This window comes from Argiope bruennichi, chromosome X1 (assembly GCF_947563725.1).
Source record: "Argiope bruennichi chromosome X1, qqArgBrue1.1, whole genome shotgun sequence".
NCBI lineage: Eukaryota > Metazoa > Arthropoda > Arachnida > Araneae > Araneidae > Argiope > Argiope bruennichi.
The window spans coordinates 117,147,468-117,171,174 of NC_079162.1; the positions used below are offsets into that span (position 1 = coordinate 117,147,468).

Sequence of the window (23,707 nt, forward strand, 5' to 3'; positions counted from 1 at the left end):
TAAAAAATAGTTTCCTGGATGTAAAATGGAATCTATCCATTTGATACAAGAATTGTTAATTAACTACCATTTTATGGATATCTATTATAGTGTTGATAAATTATACCTAAGTATAATTGTTAACTAACCAAAACTAAACCAACTCCTACCGTAGGCCATTAGTCTACTTTATTTTAATGCCAAAATTATTTTTGGAAAAATACAAAAGTAGAATTTTATGGGTAATGAATTTCAATGCAAAAACAGTTATATCTCAAAATGTGTATTTTTCAGATCGGTCCCTATTGTATAACAGCACCCAAATCTTTCCCATCTGCTGAAAATTTCATTAAGTTCGCGATTTTCTTAATCTAAGGTGATGATAAACTTAGGAGATTTAGAAATATCTAAACTTAATTGTCGCAATAAAACAGTGTATAGTAAATTTTTCCCATAGAAATAATTATTAATGCAATCTATCATAATTAAAACACAAATTTTATCAATTAGTACCTTTTTAGATCTCAATTTTAAAATTATTTAATTACTGTTTATGCAGGTAAGATGCCAGATGTTTCATGAAATTTTTGAAACTTATGGAAATTTTGCAACAGAATAAAAAGATAAATATTAAGAAATATTCATTACTACAAAAAAAATGAAATTTAATTTTGAATTTTCTCTAGTTTTTCATAATGTAAAATTCGAAAAAAAAAAAAAAAAAAAAAAATGACGACATCTGAAAGATGATTAAAGCAACCTTTTCAAAATAAAAATAAATTCTGCCAATCAGTGCATTGGCATATCAAACTAGATGATTACATTCTAAGCATGATATTGTAGTCAGTAAATGCAAATAAAATAAGATGACAGAAAACACTAATCTACAAATAATTTATTTCTATTAAAAAGTTAAAAATACTTAAATCTGTCTAGCTCATATCATTTTCATAAAATGCACTTACAACAAAATTTGAAATATCAAAATTTTTATTTACAATAAAATGAACTTCAAATTACACAAGTGATTTGATAACATGGATTTAATTTAATACTTATTTCATAAAAATGGAAAATCATTTTGCTTATATAGAATTATCCTGACAGAATATAAGCTCAAGTAACAAAAAATGAATATTTATAGAGACAGTAACTTCAGTTCAGATATTACATCAACTTCTGAAGGCCTTGGTTTTACTTAGACATAAGAAATCCCGTTTTCCTTAGCACTTCTATTCCACCATGAAGGGTACAGACGTAACTATATTCTAACCGTACTAATTTGGTAGCAAACTAGAATAAATAAATTATTATTATGAGCGTTTATGATGAACTGCTGTTTGCAAATTTAACAAATATTTAATTGCATATTTAAAAAAAATTCCCTTAGATAATTTTCTTCTAAAAAATATCTCAGAATCTATATGCAACTAGAAAGTAATCATATTTGCTAGAAATTCTGAAACCTAAATAATTAATATGTGGAGAAAATTATTATTATGAGAAGCGAAAAAACAAATGCTTTGACACACAGAATTTGTAATGCTCTATTGCAAGGAATAATATAAAGTGAAAGAAAGAACCGTAATATTTTTGATGCACAAATGAATATTTCACTTTTATATAAAACAAGGAATTTATTTTGCACAATATAAAAAAGTATTATGAATATTTATAAATACAAATTTTGCTTAATCTTAAAACACTTACTTCTGAAGCTAAGTTATCTTTGCAACTACCAATAACAACCACTATCTTGCCTTTGCTATTAAAAATGACTGAATTATCTAATGTCCCATCAGATGTGAAAGCAGTTGCAAATGGTATATTAATGCTGTTTGGTAAAGCTTCTTTATTATATCTAAAATATAATATAGGAATAATATGCTTTCAAGTGTAAAATTTTAAAACAAGAAAGAAATATTACTATAATGTTAAAAATATTCATTTGCATATTTTAAACATACATATACAATACGTAAAAATGAAGGGCACTAAGGTAAAAAGGATAGATTCAGCCAGTTTATGAAGAACTTTGAAAGTAAAAATGTTTCTTATTGATTGCAAACAATGAAATAAGGATTGTTAAATAAAAGCATCCAGCATAGAAAAAGAATTAAGACCAGTTAGGATAATTGGCAATAACTACATTATGCACCAGTCAAATTTTTAGCGAGCTGTGAAACATGCGCTTTCTTTAAGGCACTCTAGAAGAAGAACAACTCGTTCCCACTTTTTTCTTCTCCAGCTATTTTCTAATGTTCGTCTACTTTAGTTGTAACCATCATTAAAAAAATGAAAACCAAACTTTCTTAAATTTCATTCTCTACGTTGGTTATCGGCAAGGTAAATTACAAAGTTATATATTTCTTGGACCTGAAGGATAGAACGGTTACGAGTAAGAATCGATTTTCAATTTTGGACTATTCCTAGGAAATAAGATAGTATTATTAGTTACCCCAGACAATTTTCATCGTCAGGAAGTTAAGAAAAGGTTTTTAATGTAATAAAAATCTATATTTTTCATGCATTTTGAATAATTTATTATATGATAAGAAGTGATATCAAGTTTAGGAACATGACAGTCTTCTGCTTCGCCAATAATGCTCATAATTTTATGCCAAATTAAAAGCCGATATTTTAAAAGAATCCGTCGTGTGATCAATATACATAATACTGTTTATGCGTGAAAACTTGTTATTAATAATGATTTGATACTGATTGACGTAGAAAATAGAAGAAAACTGACCTCATGGAAAGGGGTGGGGGGGGGGGGCGTATTGCTAAAAGAGAAATCTGAAAATGACGATTCTGACTCTTTTCAATAAGAAATAGAAGTTTTGGAGATGAGAAGGTAACATTTCGAATTACCAATGGTTGGTTTTTTTTAACAAATATGTACGAGGGCTGTTTGTTTTATTCAACCGCCGATCGCACTGTATGAAGGCTTGGTATGTGGATAGTATGCATAATACGCGATGCGCATCTCCCCCTCCACAAGCTCTGTCACAGTCGAGTTCAACACGCATTTTTTTGTTGCGCTGCAGACATATAAACTTGGCTGTCTACATTGATTATCTCTCTAAGTGTGAATTGAGAAGCGTTATTCGTTTTTGCAAGCAGAAAAGAATAGGGCAGAAGAAATTCTTCGAAGAATGAGCCGACTATCTGGAGACAACTTTATGAGTGATAGTATTGCTCGTGAATGATGTCGAAAGTTTAAAGATGAGCGAACAGATGTGCATGATGAAGGAGGTCAAGGACGCATGTCTTAGATTCACCATAAGTGGTAGATGAAATTTTCAGAAGTTTCAAGATCTTCTATGCATTCTATAGTTACTGAAAAGTTGCTCCATAGAAAACTTTGTGCTCACTGGGTTCCAAAGATATTGAGTGACAACCACAAAACTTGCCGAATGGATGCAACTTTGGCTTTTTTTGACTGTTACAATACTGACGGAGAGGATTTTTTGAAATCCACTGTGACAGGTGATTAGACACGAGTTCAGTTATGAAACGACTGAAATAAAACGACAATCACAACAATGGATACATACAAATTCTCTAAGCAAATCCAAAAACTTTCTTACCAAAAAGGTGTACTGCTTGTGACGTTCATGCAACCGGGGACAACAATTACTGCAGATTCTTACTGTGAAACTTTGCTACACCTTACGAAGAGCTTTTCAAAACAAAAGAAGAGGTATGCTGACTTCTGGAATTGTTCTGATCCATGATAGTAGCCGTTCTTCACAGTACTCGTGTAACCCAAAGGCTTCTTGAGCGATTTCAATGGGGCAGTTTCGAACACCCACCATATAGTCCCGACCTAGCACCGAGTGACTTCTATCTTTTCCCTGAACTGAAGAAGTAATTGGGAGGCAACGTTACCAAATTGACGAGGAACTCAAAGAAACTGTCAGAACCCATTTTAAATTATTGGTGGCAACATTTTATGAAGAGGGTATTGCAAAACTTGTTCACAGATATGACAAATGTCTCAATCGTCAAAGTGATTATGTACAGAAGTAACCTTGACTGTACATCACTTTTGTAATAAAATTATTTTTTATACTCACTCGTCTTTCCTCTATAAGCTATTGGAGGTTTAAAAAAATGCAAAGTGTATTTTGACCTATTATGTTGAAGATACCAGAATAAATTAACATTATTCGTCCTCTAAGGAACTGACGGCTTGACGATGGTCAATTCAATATGACAGGCTTGAAGAGTGCCAATTTGGCTAAATCAAAATTTGTTTTGGTGATTAAAGATTGTTCACGATTGTTGAGATTTATATAAATTATTCTACTAGATTTATCACTGTTGCAGGTTTTTTCAGGTAGCGTAAATATCCGAGAAAAATTAGCTGAATAGAAGATTAAACGCTTTTTTTGAAGAGTGAATTCTACTTTCTGCTACTGAATTGAATGAACAGTCTCTATTCTTTTTAAAGTAAGGTTCTAAATCTTATATATTTCTTTCTCGTATCTCATAAAGTTGAACCATTTTATGTTTTTACAAAAGTTTAATTCCCAACAAGACTAGAGATAAAATGATTATATATTACTTCAAATTGAAATTAGTAAATAGTTATGACACCTTATCTCCAATAATGCATGAAAGAAAAACATTTTTACGGAAAAACAATATAAATTCAGTAATTTGAGATGGTTGGGAACGGAATAAAATAAATTTTAATGCAAGAAACAATAATCTCTTATTTCAAATATATTTTGTTCAAATCAATTCATTAATGTGACCAAAATTCAAAATAGTTGTTCCAAATCCATGTAGGTAAAAAAAAAAAAAAAAGGTGTTCCATAGTCTCTAGGATAATTTAGAAGGAACAGGGGTAATTATGAATGTCACTGTAACAGAGATTAGTTAATAGGAAAAATAGACATCGTTTAATGAGTTTTCTAGATTATGATTAAGAACTCACATTAATTACTTATTTTCCTTCTCATAAGAAAATTTTAAATTGAAGAAAATTACAAAATTTGCAAAATTATTTCCTATTTACCCTAACTGATCGTACAAACTAATAAAGGCTCCCTTCCTCCTAATTAGGAAGTGGTTATATCTTTGTGACATAATCAAACTCCATGGAAGAAGGTCTTTTTTTATATAAGAATGCCGAATCAAATCAAGATTTTTTTTATTATTGTTATTAAATTGCATTTGCATATTGATGAATTCATTAAAACAAAACAAAAAAGGATACTCTTCATTGGGACGAATATCAATAACTAATATTTTTATACTTTGTGATCTACTTCTTGTCCTTGATGAATCAGGTGATAAGTCTAATATATCTAAAAGATCCTCAGCAGAAATTCTTGGGGAAACTTCAGATTTCAGTTCAGCAACAGGTATCGGTACCATAACCTAAAATACATAAAATAAAAACATGTATTATAACTCGAAAATTTTAAACATCTTATTCTAAATACACTTTTCTTCCCTGTGATTTTCAAGAAATGAAAAAAAAATATTCTAAAAAGTATTATGAACAATTACACTGCTATAGTGTATCTAAAATACCAATACATTGGGAAAAAAGATGCAGAATAGGAAGTTATTGAGGTTTATGAAAATTTCCTTCAACTAGAATAATTTTTAAATATAAAGTACATTTCATTAATTTCATGTTTTTATAATTTATAATCAATTGGAAATGCTCCATGTCACATAATTTAATGAATGGACAAAAAATTAGTTAAATCTAATTATTAGTAAAGCTATACACTTTTTCATGCAAAAATTGATATTCATGTAATAAAACTTACAAGATCTGGATCAATAGTGCTGTCAGATTTGGAAAATCGCACATTACTTTCAAATGGCTTTTTAAGTTTAGAAACCACATTTTCATGCACTCTGTATGTAATACTTTTAGGAGTACTACAAAAGATTTTAATGGAATCTTGCACACAACGTTGTATATCGATTTCTGAAAAGAAACAAAATCATGACACATTATAATATGTAAATGGAAAAATAACCAAAATATTATTAGAATGATTTTAATAACATGAATGAAATTATTATTATCATTCAGAACTTTCGAAAAAGCAAATACCATATTTTTTGTTTTTTGTGTCATATTAAACTATTACACATCTAAATGTGTTTTTATATTCAAAAATACAATAAATGTAATTCTCTAGTCAAAATGAAACTGAGTTTCCAATTAACAGTTATTTATAAGAAACATAATTTCAATTAAAAAAATTAAACAACTTATTATGTTATTCTTACTGCCTAATTCTTGAATGTACAAATAGCATATGAAAGAAAAATGAATTATTAAATGAAAATAAAGCAGAGACGACTATCAAGAACCATTATGCAAAAAACACAAAATATAAAAAGAATTCCACATATCTTTGATTTTAATTTCATTATTCAGTAACACACACACACACACACACACACACACACACACACACACACACACACACACACACACACACACACACACACACACACACACACACACACACACACACACACACACACACACACACACACACACACACACACACACACACACACACAGTGTTTGACAAAACATAGACTTCCACAGTGAAAAAGGGATCACATTAAAGAAGTTTAAATTGCAAGTGCATTTAATTTATGCTATTTATTAAATTAAAAGACACCTATTTAAACTGCATTCAAGATTTTAGATGCATCTCTAAATTTTGAATCATGCTCAGTTAGAAGCTTTAAATACATCGCAAATGTTTTAGTTATTTTATAAGATGAAAATAAATAAATATCCAAAATGACCAAAACTCGTTAATTAAAGAGCATAATTAAATGGTTGACATTCCAAAACATATTTTCATCCAAATTCTTATTCTTAAAACAAATTTTTGATATAAATTTAAACCCTGTTTTTTTTATTTTGATTGTTAGATTTTTCTTTTAAAAACCAAAAGGTAGAGCTAGTGAATGAAAGGTTAAAAATAATCCAATTATATATGCAACTGCTTAAGCAATATGACAGAAGGAAGGCAATTTGGAAATAATTAACTGATGAACTAAATGAATTATTATTTTTTAATTAAAAATTGGCATGTCTCTGTTTTAGAGTAGAAATAGTGAGTAGAGAGATTGCAACCCTTCTTTGGTATTGAACAGCGATTCTCAACCTGTGGGGCGCCCCCCCCTAGGGGAGCGCGAGAATATCCAAGAGAAAATATTATTTAAAAGAGAAAAAGAGAAAATATTATGACTGAAAGGAAAGCACACATGCACATAGAAAACAAAATACATTTCGACATATTTAATAACTTATTGAAGTAAAACAACTTACTTAATCAAAACATACTAAATTAAAAACAAATTTAATAATTATTAGTGACTCCTTGGGCCTGTCTTGCAGAGCAAAGTTTTTCGAAGGAAGGCTTAATATTAAAAGTAGCCAGTCTCAGTTCTCGAATATGTCGACCAAGTACCTCAATTTCATCACAAATAAACTATCGCGAAAATACTCGGCCTTCTGTCTGTTTTCTTCTTCTAGGAAATGGCTATTTCTTCTCTTAATTCAAAAATTTCTCACGTGATGACATCTTGCCTCGCAATAAAATAGTAACGCTGCATGTACTGAACCCATGTCTTCACAAAGTGCGGAAAAGATTCTCGATTTCAGGGGTCTCATTTTTATATAATTTACTACGGTTACAACTGTAGTTAACACAATATTCAAACCAGGACTCATTTCTTTCGAAGCCTAAGTTTCTGTGTGGATCATGCAATGTGTGCACTGAGGCGATTTTTGTTTTAAAAGTGCTTGTATATCTTGGAATCTTTCGGACATTGAACAAGCACCATCGGTGCATATTCCGACGCAATTTTTCCATTCTATGTTTGCCTCGTTCATAAAATCAAATAATGCGAGTGCTGATGTTTTGAGTTCTATTGGTTTGCAGAAAAGTAGTTCCACTACTGACATATTACCACAAATTCGAACATGACAATTAAATGAGCATCTTTATTACTATCTGTTGCTTCGTCAAGCTGTATTGAAAACAATTTGTCACGCAAATTGTTATGATTGTTATTGCTTGTTATATGATTTTAATTTTAATTCGAAGAATTCTCTGGGTTTGTTGACGTACTCACTATGAAGCGTTTCCGAATGTCGTTTAAGTTTATTAGGTTTCATGATGTCTGCGGCCAACAATTTTGAGCAAATGATACACAGGGGCCTTTCTTCTTCATTTACTTCAGTACTAATAAACCCAAAATTTAAGTATTCTTGAGAATATTTCCTTGATTTTATTTTCGGAACCACGCTCGTATGTGTGCTTGTTGATGCTTGACTATCGTCTAATGCTTGTTTACTTCCGCTTAAAAATTTATTCATGAGTCTGCATAAATCTGCTGCCGTGAATATTTTATATGGTGAATTCCAATTAACACGAAAACATATATAACATACAAATTCACAATTGATTCGATTGCGATTAAAGGATCGACTCGAATGAGATTGGCTGGAATGGAAACTTGCGTATCGAATATTTTCCTTCTTATGAGAAAACATTTACTCCGCGCATGCTCGAGACGACCTCGATCGTGTGGATTCCCTTGCACAAACATTCCTTTTTTTTTTTTTTTTTTTTTTTTTACTTTTGTTTTGCCATGCTTCTGTTTTATTTCTTTTATTATTCTAAAAAATGTATTCCCCTTTTCTAAGTTTAGCTCACCCCGTCTAGGTAAACTTTCATTGACGAATTTTTCTACTTTCATATTCTTTTAACGTTATCTCCCTGTTTGGCTTTCATTTCAAATATAATATTTAAATTTTCTCAGCTTTCATTCGCTTCATCTGTTTACTGTCCGCTTGTCCAAAATGCAAGATGTGGTTTCTCGCCAACGTTGGCTAGCTTTTACTCTTGTTTTGGCAGTGAATTAAAAATAATTTAAAAACAGAATCCAAAATACTCAATATACACTATTGTTGTATACATTTTTTTGTAAGGGGGGTCGCGATGAAAGTTATGATTGAAAACTGGGCCACGAATACTGAAAGGTTGAGAAACGTTGGTATAGAACATGATAAAATCACGTGACCTACTGTTAGAATTTACATTCGCTGTAACCGCATTCCCCATTATATTTTAATGGCAGATTATTTGTCGTTTTTAAATGTGAAATTTTAAAAATTAAGTCATAGTTCACTTTTGTGGTGCAATTGTATGCAAAGTAAAAGTTTCTAAAGATAGCTAGTTATTTCACAGATATGGACAATAAACATTCTATTTACATCCATTTAAAACCAATTTAAAATTTCATAACTTGGATCACACAGTGACTTTGATGTTATAATTGAATAATGCTTCATAGTTTGGTTTAGTTCTTTTTCAAGAAATGCTATGCCGACCCAAGAAGAAAGAGGTTGCGTGACGGTTTTAGAGCATGTCAAGATTCACGAAATGAAGTCAGAAAAGGGTATTCTTGCTTGTAAGATTCACCACAAGTCATAAGACTCGTTTTTTTTTTTAAGAAGAAATAAGCCACTAGCTCCCTCCATTTATATCTCAACTCAATGATCTCATTGCGAAAATACAAAACGTTTTTAAATTCATATAACTATATAATGTCTTATTGCCGTAGTTTCTAGTTCTTGAAATTCTATTTCTAATTAATTACAAATGGTTACATATTTTTTAATTAAGCTTAACTCAGTTGAAGATAAAGGTATTCAGTTCATTATAAGGGGTCTAGAAGTAGCAAAATGAACAATTTTTTAATTGCCCAATTTTGTCTAACAACACTGCAATAGAATTTGAAAAATGTAATTGATTGAAAATTAATAGCAGAACTATTTCATTAACATAAACTAATTCCCTGCTTTACTTTGAACACTTTTCCAATATACAGAGTATACTTATTTCCAAAAGGCAAAAGCTAAAGAGCATTTCGGATTTTCTGGAATACCCTAAATAATCGACAGTAATCTATTAGTCAACCTTTGACAAGGGATACAATGAATTTAGAAACGATAATTAAAAAAAAATGTTCTTAAAAATTTGAGACTGACAACCCTGCAGTTTAATCTAGAAGTGATAAAAACTTGATTAACCACTTAAGGACATAACCCGAGTTAATTCGTCCTACTTAATAAATGGACAGGCGCAGGAAAAAAAAAAGGGGGGGGGGAGCAATCTAGGTTAATTTTGCTGTTGATTATTGCATATGAAAACGAAAAATACCCTTTCAAATGTAATAATATATACTAAAAAAGTACTGCACCTAAAATGTTCACAAGAAATTGTCTTCATATTTAAAATTACACAAACTTCTATATTCTAAAGGACAAAACTTCTTTTAAAATCATGAATAGATTTCTCATAAAATTAATTGAAATACAAATTTTGTTTAGTATATTTTGATTATATCGAGTGATATTTGATATTTTCTGTTAAGAAATCTTTTCCATATTCAGATATGCAAGATTTAGGAATTCTTTGGACGTTGATAATAGTATTTTTTTTACAATTTAATTGCATCTCCAAATTTACAATCGATTGTTACTTGATGCATGAAAAAATATTTATAGTGAAAAATTCTGGTAGAAATTGAAATCTTTTCTGAAAAGAGAGCTCTGAAAGTTGTGTCTGCGGTGCCCTCGAGTCTGAATCGCGATTACGTACAAAGTATCAAAATTGAAAGTTTTGTTGTATGAGCAAAAGTATTATACTATTAGTGAGAACTATTGATTTTCGAGCTAAAATTAATATCTTACCGAGAGAGACAGTGAAAATTAAATTATTTAAAAAAAAATTCTTTTGGCACTTTATTCCCGCATTTTTTTAACAGTATATAATATTCCTATTATCACTGCATACCACTCATAAACAGATGTGATATGAGTGTTCTATAGAAATGCTTTTTTATTGCAAAAGATTTGATTACATAGAAACAAATATACAAAATATATGAATGTTCAAAACATCAGACTCTAAATATTTTTTCTATACATCTTTAATTTTTGCAACTGTTGTACTTTAAGATATTCATCACATATTTTGCTGCTTTTAATATGAATAGAAATAAGAATAAATTTGAAAATAGATATAAGAATAAGTATTATCCATATAATTATAGGGGAAAAAACAGTTTAATAATCAAAAATATGTATTACAATCTTTTTGATTAAACACAACAAAAAGAATTCAATTAAATTGGTATAGAAGAAATTTAGCACTTGGCAGCTATATATATATATATATATATATTAAATGGAATAATTAAATGAATAAAAAAGTGTTAAAAATTGTAATAAAACATCTAAATGCAATTTATCAAAAACAACATAATTATAGTATTTAAAATTTGAAAATAGGTTTAGATTTAATTTTTAAATTCAGTCTTAAAATATTAAAATTCTTTTCAAAAGGATATAAAAATAGTGCTCTAATCTTGCTTGAAGAGAATTATTTGACAAATCAAGACTGTTTCTATAATTTTGGTCAAAGAAAAATAAATGAAAATATTTTCACTTAAAAGTAACTTATAATCCCTTGTCTTCACAGTAAGTATAAAATCTTAAAAAAAGTAATAACATATAAAATAATTTCATTCGTAATTTTGTGTATTATTATGTAATAAAATATCTTTGTTTACCAAAAAAATATTTTTTCTGTAAAACTTATTTTTTCCAAGAAATGTAATTATTTTGACATTCAAGTATATTAAAATTCGTAATTCAAAAATTTATTTAATCCGCTTCTTTTCTTTTTTAAAATATAAAGTAAAAGATATGTAAATTTGCATCGACAAAAACGAAATTTTTTCGTTTTCGTATGTATATGGAATAAATATAAGATATTTTGCTTCCAAAAATTAATACTAAATGCATTGCCTAATAATGTTTTGATGACTGGATTTGTCTTTACTCCGCTTATGATTATATACAATGTTTTGATAATTCTAATTATGGCATGTTAATTTCGTGAAATTTTAGACTTTTGTAAGAAATGTCAAATAAAACGAACATGAATAAGCTTAAAACAAACACAAAAATAGCCTTTTACTGAATAAAAAATATGGAATTTATTATGCATTAATAATAAAGAGAAATAATTTGATCAGTATGTGTGGAAAATTTAATCCTTTACATTCGGAAAAGTAATCTGATGCATAATTATTCATCTAATACAAGGGCTTGTTTATTCCGAAAAATAAATATATATAATTGTTTTAAGTTGAATTACCCTGAAAAATTAATCTACATCTTTTTAGCATTTTGTGGACGTTTTTAACAATAAAAATTAAAAAATATATAAACAAAACGTCAAAATGATGCATCGTCTTGAATGGTGAATGAGAGGCACTATCCGAGTGCAAAGGTTTAAACTGTTATACAATCCTACAAAGTATTTACAAGGAAATAGAATTTGAATTTTCCATACACTTCTAATTATCGATATGAATCATTCTTTGAACCGACGAGAATAAATTCTAGCTAGCAACTATAAATAAAATATTATATCAATTGAAAGCACATTTTACATTTTGATTTTATACTTTTGTCACTGAAGAATTATATTTGTATACATTCTAACAGCGTGGAAAATATTGCCTAAATGCATTGTTTTAGAGATAACACAGGAAACATAAGACAACGAAAAATCTATTCGTTGAATGAGCTGAAATTTAGTATGCTTCCATGAAGTATGCCCTTCAATTTATATTCAAATTTAAGTGTCTTGCTATTTAAAAATTTTTAACTCTAATTTTGAAATTTTTTCGGCTATTAAAAATTATTTCTTAATAATAAATAGGTATGCAAAATGTGTAGAATACTTTATGTTTTCATAATAGAAAGTTAGGTCAAAAGTTATGTTATTTTTTAAGATACGAATAAAAATCCAAAATTTTAACGTTAGAAGGTCAAAATTTTGTTAGCTCACAATTTCGAAATGTATAGACCTATTTTAATGAAATTTGGTTTCCTGAAAGAAATGCAGTTTTGAAGTTTTATGAGAAAAAATAGGTGTTGTCTTTGGGAAATTTCGAAGTTGGTGCTTATCTCGATATATAGACGCTTCTAATAAAATTTATAATTAAAAAAATTTAAGAGTATACTGATTACATTTGAATACCCTCTTTTTATGTTGTATGATAAACGATGCCAAAAAAACAAAACAAAATAACCCTGAGTGGCTTTTTTTTTTTGTCTGAGTTGGTACATACGACAGTTGAGAATGAATTGATTCTTAAGAAGTTAAATTTTAAACCCATATTAAGATAAAGAGAAACTAGTCATCATAAAATCATAAAGACTCATTTACCAGAACTAATATTAAGAGCTGTTTCATTATGCATAAACGTTTTTTCGACATACTTATTTCCTATTTTAATAGAAGCCAAATTTTACTGTTAATTTAAATCTGCGTTACTAAAACCGGTAAATTGAATCACGCTTCAGAAGCTGTATAATTAGATATGAAGTTTTTGAATGAAACAAATTTATGATATCCATATTAATATTGTTTTCATATAAGAAAAGTAAACATAGTTATTGTATGTTTTATTTTCTTCAAGCTTAACTTTAGTAAATATTTGTTTTATTCTTTCTTTCAGATAAAAGTGAGCAAACTAGTGTTTTCGATTTTGTTCACTTTTATCCAAATTAATTACTTTTTTTTTTTTTTTTTTTTTTTTTTGCAATAGAATTGTCGTCTTAATTTTGAGGCTACACGAGGACTATTTTCGGATGACCTCGTCAGACGGAATCTCAGTTGAACTGGGGTGAAATGACAAGATTGGCACATCTTAATCTCTAACATTAACTAGAGTAAATGTGAGTAAGGGGTGTGAGACAGTTGGGTAACAACGGATTTTTTGTGCATCAGGCTTTAAACATTATTGGGCAGGGAAGTTCTCTCCTCCATGACAATCGGCCTTCGAATTTGTCATCAGGCCACCACGGCCCTTGAAAAATGTATATGAAGAAAAATACGGCTTTATTCAAAACTAGCCGCCTTTGGCGACCAGCCGGTTCGCCAATCTTAATGTTCGTTTAAATTTTAATAATTAAATAGGTTGAACCGGAATACTCCGGTCGTACCATTAAATATTTTACGCAATTCCAACTTTAATAGATTCTTCAGCAAAATATTTTAAAACTTCAAATTTTGATAGTCATATAATTCACTCATAATATTATAAAGGCCTTCAGTCACAGTGTGGTATGTATCTCTCTAATTTTCTGTTACCCCTCGTAGAAATTATGCTTTAAATTAAAGTGTAAATGATTAATCTGCAATTAATATAATAATATTTTTTACTGAAACAAAGCATTTTTATAACATGATTACTAATAACAGAGTCACTGAGCGTTTAAACTTTATAGGCACTAAAGAATATCTCTCTTAATTTATGTAATATCTCAAGAATGTGTCAACAAAATTTTCTCAGATTCATCATGAAAAGATCAATTAATTAACAATGTTTAATTTTAAATGCATCAAACATTGAGAAAATAAAATGAATCGTTTAAAATAATCGGTCGAAAACAAGTTTAAAAAAACTACTTAAAAAACGATGGACTTAAAACTATAAGCATATACAAAAAAATATATAACTAACATAAATACAATTTACTTACAAAAGCATGCAACTAACCTAAAAATAATTTAAATCATCCGTTGGTTGTCATGTCAACAATCAGAACGCAATGCGCATGCGTGAATTTTCTTCGCCAGTTACATTAACGCAAATGCGTGAATTTTTCTACGCCAGTTGGGGTAACGCTATGCAGATTATACATTTTTAATTTTCTTTATTCTGTGTTATTTTAATTCAAAAGTACTTCAGACTGAATCTGAAACATGCATTAATTAACAATGTTTAATTTTAAATGCATAAAACATTAAGAAAATAAACAGAATCGTTTAAAATAAACCGCCGAAAAATGTTAACCCTAGCCTCATTACTGTTGGGAGAAAAAAAACTGAAGCCTTACTCATTTGGCGGTGGGGAAAATGGAAGATTTTTTTGGCGGAAAAGTTGGCGGTGGGGAAAATGGAAGATTTCTTTGGCGGGAAAGTTAGTTTTTAATTAATAATTAAAATTTCAAAAAAAGGGACTCCAGGTGCACATTCCCGACCTCTAAGGTATACATGTACCAAATTCGATAGCTGTATGTCAAATGACCTGGCCTGTAGAGCGCCAACACACACACACAGACACACCACATTGAGCTTTATTATAAGTATAGATTTAGAAATGGGTGCACTACATAGAAAAAATTATAATTTTTATTACAAAATGGCGCTAAGTGCACAAAGTACAAAAATTTAAAAACAGTGAAACAGTTTAAAAAATCCTATAGTATATTAATGGAACATAAAATATATTTAAAATGAGATACGAATTCTTCTTATAATTATAAATAAATGAAATAATGGAATGTTATGTAATAGTTATAATCCAAAGAAAAAACATTTTGGGATAATTAATATGCATGAACTTACCAGGCATATCTGAAAACATTAATATGCATTCATTGAAACCATATGATAACAAATTATTCCGCAATTGTTTTAAAATGGCCACACCAATGCAAAGTGGAAATGATGATTGGCCTAACAATAAAGTATCCCACAAATGAAAGATTTTGTGTAGAGGAAAAACATCTGAAAAATTTTAATTGATTTTAAAAATTTATAGATTACAAGCAATAATTTTAAAATTTACATTTCAAAAGACAAACTCATTTATATACAAATAAATGTGATTTAACAAGCTTGCATACATCATCACATAACACGATACTGAAATCAAAAATATTGTTACAAATCTGTAATGTTGCTTCTCAGCACAGTTAGTTCAATCACTCGAAATACAGTTTTACGATCAACCCTGTTGGATGCTGATCGTGTGCCGAGTCAGTGATCCCAGAGCTTGGCGACGAATTTGGCGATAAAATAGATAGTACTGGGAAATTCCCGAATTTTAGCGATTCAGCCAACAGGAACCAAGGTATGCTTGATTGTTCCAGAACCTTCTCTGCCCGCTTCCAGGAACTATAAAAGGCCGGCAGTTTCAAGTCGCAGTCAGTCGTGAATTGGGTTGTGAAACGAGTCATAATCGTGGAAAGAGTCAACGGCGAATAATTGGATCAGTCCGGCGAAGAGCAAGTATTGTGTGAAGCTTAAGCGATTGCTGAATTGAGCTGTGTGTCGAGTCCTGGTGTTTATTGTGGAAGGAGCATCGAGTCGCGTGTGGAGTAGCCAGTCGTGTAGAAGTGAGTCGGCAGTTGGATGCAGTTACAGCGACAAGACAGTGGTGAATTGCAGATGTTTGGAAAGACCGTAGAGTGAAACTACATACATTCCCTCCTCCTACTGAATTCTGTCTGGCCGCTTTGTGTGCTGTGGTTGTTATTACTACCGATTACTACTTGTGGGCCACTGTTTGTTGAAGTGTGCTGCTGTGTGTTACATGTGTTCGTCTCGACTGTATATTTGCTGTCCTTGTATTAGTGTCTTCCTGCTCAATAAACGTCGTCGTTGTTTTCTACTGAGGCCTGTTCATTGTGTTTATTTCATAGACCAACAAATCTTGAAAGAACCCCGGAAGAATTCCGTAACAATATTAATTTCAGGATTGATGTAAACAGAAAGTTATTCTGTTTACAGAAATTTACGTTTCTAATAATCAAAAATAAAATAATAGGTACAAAGCCCCACATTTATTTGATAAATAAAGAAAATTTTCAAATTGGGAACTGTCAAGTGTTTATGAAAAAGAAAATTTCAAAATAAAATGAAAGAAATGCAGGAATTTATTAATGATAGGGCATTATATCCAAACCTTCCAAAGTAGAATCCTCCATACTTCTGCATTGAAGTCATCAATCTTTATGCACTTAATGTAAAATTTAGCTGTTACTTCTGTTTTTTTTTATATTATTTTTACTTTTGCTTTATTCTTCTTTTACCCTTGACAATTATTTCATTTGGCAATTTAATTTTTTTTCTTCTCTCTGTTAATACATATGCATATAGCTTTTGCTTTCTTTTTAAGATATTTTTCTTCTTTTAATCATGCTTACTTCTGTAGAATGCTGACGTCAAAATTAAAATTTTGGTTTTCAATTTTTGATGGAATTTTGAATGAAGAAATATATGTGTATGCATGTATTATATATATATTTAGTTATATTTTACTCACATTTATCCACTTTAATTATTTAGTTTTTTCATTACTTTAGAAATTTTTTTGTGAAGGAATTGTTTCATATAAGAATTGAATTATTTGGTATACATACTTATGTAAATCTTGTGTTGTATACATGTGTGCAAGAGGAGTAGCTAATGTTCAAATATAAATAAACTTCTAAAAAATGCCACTATATATTTAGTTAGACTTCATTTCTCATTAGGCTAGCTGAACTAAGTCTTATATCGTGTTATGAAAACACTAAAAAGCAAAGTTTGCAAGTTTAATATAATATAATATTTATATTTATATAAAAAAAATTAAATTTTCAAAAAGATTTTCCTTTTTTGGAATTGTTGAAGCATTTTCATAAAAAAATAATCACATCTCTATTATACAAAATGTGTCTTTTTTTCAAATTTTTTGGGGAAAAAAACAAACAAAAAAAAAAACAGTAAAATTAAAAAAAATAGTATTTTTTTCCTCTTTATCCGTAGTTTGGAATTTTTGCTGAAAAATAAACTAAAAGGGAAAAAATTATGTAAAAATTTTGTAAATTTTTCAATACTAACTTTAATTTTTGAAGGTGCTAAAAAATTGGTGCAATTAGTAGTAGGATTACTCTGGAGAAATTTGCAATATATAACTTTGTAATATTCCAGAATAATTCCTTTATACTACAGATATTTCTCAAATTTTGTATCAAATCCGTCAAATGATTGTCTGTCGGTCAGTACTTTCGCATTTATGTAAACGAAATGCGTTAAATCAATGAAATTCGGTATGCTATGTGCCTACAACAGTAGTTTCTTGCCAAATTTTGATGTCAAGCTGCCGTCAAAAAGGTGTCAAAAATTCATGTTCTGGCGACAGTTTCAGCAATTTAAATATAATAATTAATTCATTTAGAATGATAATATGAGATATAGACGAGTTTTATATTTTTGTGAGAGCACACTCGAGCTCTGCAGAGCTCATTAAAAAATGCTTTTTTTTAAACTTTAACGTTACCAATTTATCTCTGTGTTTTCCCAATTACCTTAGAGATTATTTTGTAAATGGGAATATGTGTTTCAGCTTCTGATCACAGTAATAAATTAATCTGAACATCATATAAGAAATGACGAGAAACTATTACATATACTACTTCAGTATGCATTTTGCTATCTTTTCCCAATTTCTATTTACTCATTCAATAAAATTGACTTTTTTCAGTCAAACTATCTTCTTTAACATGGAGTATTGCTTATATACTATCACTACTAATTATTACAAATTTGAGCAATTTTTAATGATTCCATATCAATTTTTTTTTTACAAATCATGAGAAATATTAGAAAATGAACCTTTATAAAATCAGAAACGATAGAATATTATGACACATGGGAAAAAATATTCAAGACTTAAAAACATACACAAAAATTTATTGTTAAATTTAGTAGTAGAAAGTATACTCTCCATTTTAAGTAGAAAGTTCAATCTACTTTTCAACTAATTTTTCTTTAACATTTTTACAATCCGAAAAAAATCAAAAACCTTTTTTCTTACCATCAACTTCAACGATAGGATTAGGATGTACAGTCCAGTCAACGAAGAATTCAAATAATTAAGTAATTAATTTTGAAAATTGGTACATGTATTCATGAGGTGCTCTAGTTAAACACATTAAAAGTCAACGGTGCAGAGTGACAACTCGTGCCATCAGCCTAGATTTCACTCCCTCTTTTTAGTCTTTCATGACCTTTATAAAATCAGTATTTTGCACACGAAATTAAAGTGCATACAATTCCCTCTAAATAGATGCCTTTACTTTTGTTCCAGCTTTGCCGAGATACTCTCACTCCAGTACAGAGTCAACCCCTCTCACCTGCCCGAAAAAAAAAACGGAGTCTGGTGCTAAGTTGACCAGCAATACCTTGCAATAAATTTCGTATAACAATATAATTTACTGCATTCTGTTGTTTATTGCATTGTAATTGGTGTAGAACGGGCTAAAAAATGCATGAAAACTATAAAAAATAACAATTAGTTATTTATGTTTAAAATTACTGCAAATGGCGATGATCGTGGAGCTATTGTAAGAATTTATGCATATTTGAGATATTTCTTATTATCTCGCAATGCGAAAGCTAGTAAGTTGTTTAGTGAGACGAAAGCCAAACGAAATCAAATCTTCCAGAAATGAACAAACATTTACAGTAGCTATTGCGCTGCTGATGCATCTACTTTACACACTAACTCCTCGTCCCTTTGTATAACATTTCAATGCTTTTCATAATTTAATCAAAGTTTGTTTTATAAATATCAAGGCGGGCCGAAAAAAATAAAAAATTTTTTTATGTCGCTATAAAGCTGAGAATTATAGAGAAATGAAATAAGAAAAACAAATTAATAAAACTAATATCTTCCGTTCCTGCATAGAGTTTAAACATCGTAAAAAATAACAAAAATCAACTGTTTTTCCTAAATTTTTTTAAAAATCAAATTTTTTTCTTTATGCTTATACTTCTGGTCTCACTTTTTTTCAAATAAATAAACTAAAAAACGAAATTATTTTAACATGCAATGTTTAGTTCCTAATAATCGCCAAAATCTTCACGCATTCTCCTATTGATAAATCAAATCTTTCAATGTAAATGCATAAAAATATGTCTATTCAGATCTAAATATATATGAACTTTATTCTCAAAAGATAATATTTGATATTCTATTCCTCTCATAACTCTCCATATTGTCAAAAAAAAAAAAAAAAAAAAAAAAAAAACTAAAACACAGATCAATACTATCTTTTGAATGTTTCAGTAAGAATAAAGTCGGTAAAATGTACTGAAGAATTATCCATACGGGATCCTGGCAAATTGTCACATTTTAGGCCAATAATCTATTCAGATTAGAATTACACACACAGAAGTTATCGATGTCTCATTGTTGAATATTAAAATTGTTAAATACTTCGAAGAAAGTAATTCAGACTTCAAGAGAAAAATAACCAAAAGTTCCAGGTCGTAATCATTTGGAATATTCCGATCGCGAATAACATTGAATCTATTTATTCAGTTTTTACTTTTTAACAAAAATCGGTTTCTTTAGGGGGCTTAAAATTTAATGCATGATTTTCTCTAAACGGAAAGTTGATTCATACAGTGATATCCTGGTTTTTTATCCTGATTTGATCGTCACTGAGAAACCACATTCGCCAAATAATAACAAAAAAAAAATATTTTAAGAAAGAGAAAGAAATATCTGTGCCTATGAATTCAAATTCCGAAGGGTAGCACTGATCAGAAGCAGCGTGGAAATTTTGAGGAAATCAATTCCAACCCAAATCTACTTTATTGCTATCTCAGTTTTCGAGATCAAAACAAATCTATTTTACTGCTTGAAACAGAAGAAATTGTGCCTTACACTAGGCACAGAAATTTCATCTGGTAAGAAAAAGGTGTGAAAAAAATTTTAAAACAAAAAATATTTTAATAGTTGAAATGTTTTCTTAAAGGCCTCTTAATTTTTGTATTCTTTCCTTTCGATCTGGTAAACAAATGATATTCTAGTTTGGGAACTTAATATCGCTATCGGTAGGGGTGACTGGGACAAGTAGGCGATGTCAATAATTGACCATTTTTTAATAAATTCTGTTTATGAGATATACTGTTTTTCTTTGCTTATATTATTATAATGACATTTTCTTGTATTGCACTAAGTTGGATAATTTATTTTAAATATAATCAATATTATTTCGTTATTTTGAAAAAAATATGTAAAAATATCATCTTGTCTCAGTACTCGGCCAAGATTATTTTGATGTCAGGGTAAAAATGACAATTCCGATAAAAGTTTGAATATATTCTAAGAAGATATAATAATGTTTAATTAATTAGTGTACTATGTTTTCTGGAATAGTATGTGATGAAAGTGTTATTGTGTTTAAAACTATAGCTCATAGAAAATTAATATCATACAAATTCAGTGTTCTTTAACTATCAAAAATTAAACACAAATTTCATTCCTTTGTTTCCTTCCATTGATGCCACCATGTGTAACTTTTGTAACATTTTATCTTAATTTCCTGACAGAGGATAAAAATAGAGAACTTGCAATATGTAGGAATTGCAGTGTACTTCCTAAGGAAATTTCAGCTCATCACATAAGTATCATGAAACAAATTTCAGTTCCTAAGTTAAAATTTTATTTTTCACATTCCAAGACTCTTGCCTTTGTTGCTTTAAATGTTCTTGTTGTGCCTTTTATGTTTATTTTGGAACTAGCACATCTTTCAAAGGAGAGTTTGCTAAAATATTACCTGTATGTCTGTGCGATTGACAGTAAAGTTTGAAATAACGTGTGAATCATGTTGATCAAGAAAATCCCATAAAATAAGTAGTAAATGCATATAAAAGCTAAATAGAAAACCATAAGAGGCATTTAAGGTAAGATGACGAAGTTGTCAATTTATGCCGATCATCTTGCCTTGATTCGAAACGTTAAAAGAACTTGATTTTTTTGGTAGGATTAACAAGATATAAATAAATAGTGATTTTAATAAATATATTGTCTAAGGTAATCATGTACAATAAAGAATAACCAAATATATTTCCTACTAGTCAGCGAAATCATATGTTTCACACCTTGCAAGTTATAACACACCAATCAAAATATACATTCACCATCGAAAAACAACAAAATGTTAGCAGTAAATTCATTGTGCGAATTTTTAGTTAGCAATGTGGAACACTAGCAGTATCCGTAATATGGTGAAGTTCGAATAATATGAAGATAAATTAAATCATTCTTTATCTTACAATGTTCGTCAACTTGTCCAGGTCTCTCCTAACTATACACAAAGATACAAAAAGGAGGGTTATCTAAATAAGCTTTTGATTTGCATATGCATTGAAATACTTCAATTCTGATTAGGAACTAAAAATTGTCCATTAAAGTAATTTCAAGCGTTTTTTTTTTTTTACTTAGCAAAGAATGAGTAACTTGAAGTTATAGACCAATTTTGAGAAAAAAAATTTTTTCTCCTTAAAAGGCTAATGTTGTATAATATACACGGAGAGACATTTCTATTTCTATTTTATAATTTAAATTTGCTTTTACAGTTTTAAAAATTAAAGAAAAACAGTCGATTTTCGCCACCTTTTAGGACTTTTATGTCTCATTTAGCGGTAGAAGGTATGAATCAATTTTATTATTTTTTTTCTCATATTTCTCATCAATTCGCAATTTTCCTGTATTGTAACGATATCAAAACCAATTTTCTTTGGCCCACCCTAATAAGCATATTAAATCTCACCATAATAAACATTATAATAAAGATTATAATGTTTATTATATGTAATTCGCTTTAATAAACACTTTTCATTGCAAAAAAACTTTCGATGAATATTTAATAATTTTCTTTAGTTAACACATCCTACATGCTAAGCACATCTACACAAATAAATATGACTTGGCCTATAACGTATGGTTTCTAAGATGGTAATAAGAGATAATACATTCAACTTTAAGAGACCATTCCCGTCGACATATTGCTCCACAACCAGTTTACCCATACAGCGGCGTTAATATTTTCAAGAGAAGTCACCTAACAATTGTGCACAAATTCATTCACTTTAATATTGATTATCGAGGGAAAATTAAAGTTAGAACAAATAAAAACCCATCTATTTGTATTCAAACAATCTTTGAGTTTTACGTTCTTTAATTCAGGGTACAGCATAAACTTTGAAAATTGAATTATTGTCTTGAAATTCTGCAAAACTAAAAAAATGAGTGATGAAATTCCAGATGACAGTGCGAGCTGTCAGATTCCATGTAATCGTTATATTCTACATATTCAATAAAAATTCATAGTAGCAACTTGCTTAATATATAAACAGTGAATAAAATGAATAATGAATGTTACAGAAGCTTTGGTTTTACTTTATCTGAACAAAGAAGTAAAAACAAAAGTTTTAGATAACATTCCAAAATGCGTGAAGATTAATTAAAGTATCTTAATCAAAGCAAATGCTTTCCAGTTCACTAAGATCTTAACAATATGCACTATAGTTACCATTCCCAATTACTCCTTGTTCCTAAGTACATAGCCTGATCACAGATCATATGAATGTTTAAATCTATAATGCAATGCGCGTTTGAAAACTATTGAATAAAATTTCTTCACACAAATTATATAATAAATGCAAGCTATAATAAATGAATTCACTATGACTTAAAATTTTATAATCATGATCAAACAACAGAAAACTGACTTACGTGTATACATCGTTAAAAACCATGGAATTGCATATAACTAAGGAATAAAAGAAAAATATAATTAATCACATAAAATATGCAATAATAAGCAATAAGTTTTTTTTTTGTATTAAAATACAATAGCTTAAAAGTTTCAGGTTTTCGGAAATTTGATTAAAAGGTATAAAATTTCAGAAAATATTAATTTATTGAAGAAATTTAATAAACATGTGTAAATGCAATAGTCTTAGCAATCCTCAGATCCAACATAAACGGAATCAGTGTTATGGATGTCGAG

General features: G+C 29.2%; 1 protein-coding gene across 2 annotated transcripts in view; it reads right to left on the bottom strand.

Annotated features, from left to right (window-relative positions):
* Positions 1-917: 917 nt before the first annotated feature.
* LOC129958154 (TBC domain-containing protein kinase-like protein) overlaps positions 918-23,707 on the bottom strand; it is a 71,371-nt gene continuing 48,581 nt past the window's right edge. For both annotated transcript variants that reach the window (XM_056070386.1, XM_056070387.1), the window contains 6 exons: positions 23,431-23,467; positions 15,480-15,641; positions 5,772-5,935; positions 5,207-5,370; positions 1,690-1,840; positions 918-1,272 (listed from right to left, as the gene is read on the bottom strand). In XM_056070386.1, the coding sequence (XP_055926361.1) occupies positions 1,174-1,272; positions 1,690-1,840; positions 5,207-5,370; positions 5,772-5,935; positions 15,480-15,641; positions 23,431-23,467 (777 nt within the window). In that variant the 3' untranslated portion in view covers positions 918-1,173. The remainder of the gene's footprint in view (positions 1,273-1,689; positions 1,841-5,206; positions 5,371-5,771; positions 5,936-15,479; positions 15,642-23,430; positions 23,468-23,707) is intronic.